The following is a 2,812-nucleotide window of genomic DNA, read 5'->3' as shown; positions in this document are numbered from 1 at the left end:
ATTAGCATATTAGTTTGATTATAATATTGGGAAAATTGTATATAATAGCAAACTAATAACCTAAAATAAATTGAGTAGCTAGAGTTTGATTTAATTGTGCTCCATAGCAAACGTTAGCCAAAGTTTGTCAGGCGCCTCTCTCCCAAAAATCTCGCTCGTCACTCTCCCATTCTCGTCGCCACTCTCCCTCTGCTCGTCTCTCTCGCTTTTTACACAGAAGTGTATAAATTCTGTTTCTGTTTTGTATAAAGCAAGAGAAAATTGTATATACACATGCAAAAACATATATCTTCGTGTTATACCTTAATTATACAATTTACAAACATTTTACTTCAATTCAATTGTAGACAAATGCAAATTTTATACAAATATTGCAGAAAAAAAGGCCAACGAATTATACAATTGCAGTGAGATACAATTTTCTCTAGTTTTATACAACAGAAGTGTATATATTGTGTTTCTGTTTTTGTATAAAGCGAGAGAAAAACATATATCTTCTTGCTATACACTTATAATTATGCAATATACATACATTTTAATTCGATTCAATTGTATGCAAAGCAAATTTTATAAAAATATTGCAGCGAAATAGGCAGCGAATTATACAATTGTGCATTATACAATTGCAGTGAAATAGGATAGCGAATTATACAGTTGCAGCGAAATAGGTCAGGGAATTATACAATTTAGGCCAGCGAATTATACAATTGTATATGTATAGTGAATTATACAATTGTATATGTATAGCGAATTATACAGTTTTATGTTTGCTATGGAGCGCAATTATGCAAACTTTACTATAGCATACAAATATAAATTTTTTGTTTGCTATACGTGAAAGTTGCCAAGTAAGAAAAGTTTGTAATCTTGAACTTTTTACTCCAAAAGAGACTTGAACCTCTTAGGCCCATTAGAGAAAATGAAGTTACTGCCATGATTCACAACATTTTCAGAGATTCTAATAAGCATTGTAAGATTAAACGCTAAGAGGCAAACTGAATATTTTTTCGGTTTCGTCTATAGTTGGTTCCTTACATAGTGTGATAAGCTAAACTTAAAAAATATTTTTGAAATATTAACGTTCATTATGTTAAATTAATAAGGTTAAAGGCTAAGAGGCAAACTGAATACAAAAAATATTTACAAAGTAAATTGTTAACTTTGAATTTGAAAAAGTATATATAACAATATAATTGTAGCTTCGGATCTTAATACAAAATAAAATAATTACAAGCCCAAATTTGAAATAAAATATATAAATTTTGAAAACTATAAACTAACTAAAAATATATTAACAAAGTAGATTTTTTTTATATATATATATAAGATTTACAAAATTTTACAAGCACAAATTTGAAATAAAATATATAAAATTGAAAACTATAGACTAACTAAAAGTATATCAATAAAGTAGATTATAAATAGATTTTTTATCAATAAATAAAATAATAATATCGTCGATTTTTTTTTCAACCGACAAACCAACCAAACCAAATCACAAATCGATTTGATTTGGTTCGTCAATTCGATTTGACTTTACGATTTGACTTGTACACCCCTGTATTGAACTTCAAAATTAACTTAACTATAAGCATGTTCTAATGTTTCATAAGGGCAAACATTGCAAGAAAAATAGTACAAAGACTTTAACTATATCATGCAAGAAACCAAATTAGAAGGGCAAGGTAACAAATCAAAAACACAAAATAGTCTAATTAAATTCATATTCGAAAAAAGAAAAAAAAAGGACTTTAGAAACAATCATGAATATGCAGTAGCATTCATGCACCTACCAATCTCAAACGATACAAAAGCATCAACACAAGCATATTGCACTTGATCATTATCAAGCCACTCATTATCCCATCTCCCAATAGCAACATCCTTAGGTTTTTCCATCTCTTTTCCTAAAACAGCTTGACAAAGCCTCTTCAATCCAGCATTCCTCAAATTACAATCAGCCAATTCCCTCAGATCAACGCTATTATTTACGCGTAACATATAGTCTTCCTCTAGCTTCTCAATATCGTTAGCAATTCCAACACCAACAAAGGCATAACAAGGATTCAACAAAAACTCCTTCAACGATTCAGGTATATATTCACAATAAATAACTTGAAATATGAGGCAACGACGACCAACACAAAGTTGTAGAGTTGCAACAGGGTTGTTTTGGTGCCTAGTGAAATTAGGTCTCCATTCTACATCAAGGCCTACTATGAGTCGATTGAGACGTCTTCGATGGACATACTCAATTCCACTGATCCAATTACTTACTACGTCAGGATTTGAAGTCACTGTCGTTAAGATTCGGTCACTAAAAAAAAACACATCATAGAGTTTATAACGATTATCTTCAACTTCAATGGGGAACGCCATAATTATTTTTTTTTATACCAAAAGTTTAATTGTAATGTGAATTTATAGGGCAAAGTATTACGTTTCCAACTAGGAAAATAACTTGTATAAAAAATTTTCCCTTTTCCATAAGAAGTTGACATAAATTCGATGTATTAATTAAGTACTCCTAGGTGGAAAGTTACATTATTTGGTAATTATAATCAAATACAAATACAAACTATTTTTTTTTATCACTTTGGGAAATCAAACTTACCTAGCACATGAGAAGTCCTAAAAATTCAAGTGTTTATCTAACAATCTTACTTACACATTTTTATTGAGATTTACTTGTAATTTGTCTTGTATACAAATAATAATTGTGTAAAAAAGAGAGGAAGGATGGTTTATCAGTGTTATCAAAGGTGAAAAACGCATAAAAATTTAACGGTGTAATTAAAGCGCGAGTTAATGA

The 2,812-nt window shown here is 29.6% G+C and overlaps 1 protein-coding gene across 1 annotated transcript; it reads right to left on the bottom strand.

Moving 5' to 3' along the window:
- Window positions 1-1,761: 1,761 nt before the first annotated feature.
- LOC107001604 (Werner Syndrome-like exonuclease) lies at window positions 1,762-2,379 on the bottom strand. Its single transcript, XM_015199582.1, has one exon. It carries the CDS (start codon window positions 2,377-2,379, stop codon window positions 1,762-1,764), a length of 618 nt encoding a protein of 205 aa, XP_015055068.1.
- Window positions 2,380-2,812: the final 433 nt, after the last annotated feature.

The sequence above is a fragment of the Solanum pennellii genome, chromosome 10 (genome assembly GCF_001406875.1).
Source record: "Solanum pennellii chromosome 10, SPENNV200".
NCBI classification, from domain to species: domain Eukaryota; kingdom Viridiplantae; phylum Streptophyta; class Magnoliopsida; order Solanales; family Solanaceae; genus Solanum; species Solanum pennellii.
The sequence above is the reverse complement of the archived record's forward strand: the minus strand, read 5'-3'. Positions and strand labels throughout refer to the sequence as shown.

What these genes read in the sequence shown, in the direction of transcription:
- LOC107001604 (XM_015199582.1), bottom strand. Translation starts at nt 2,379, where the DNA reads ATGGCGTTCCCCATTGAAGTTGAAGATAATCGTTATAAACTCTATGAT.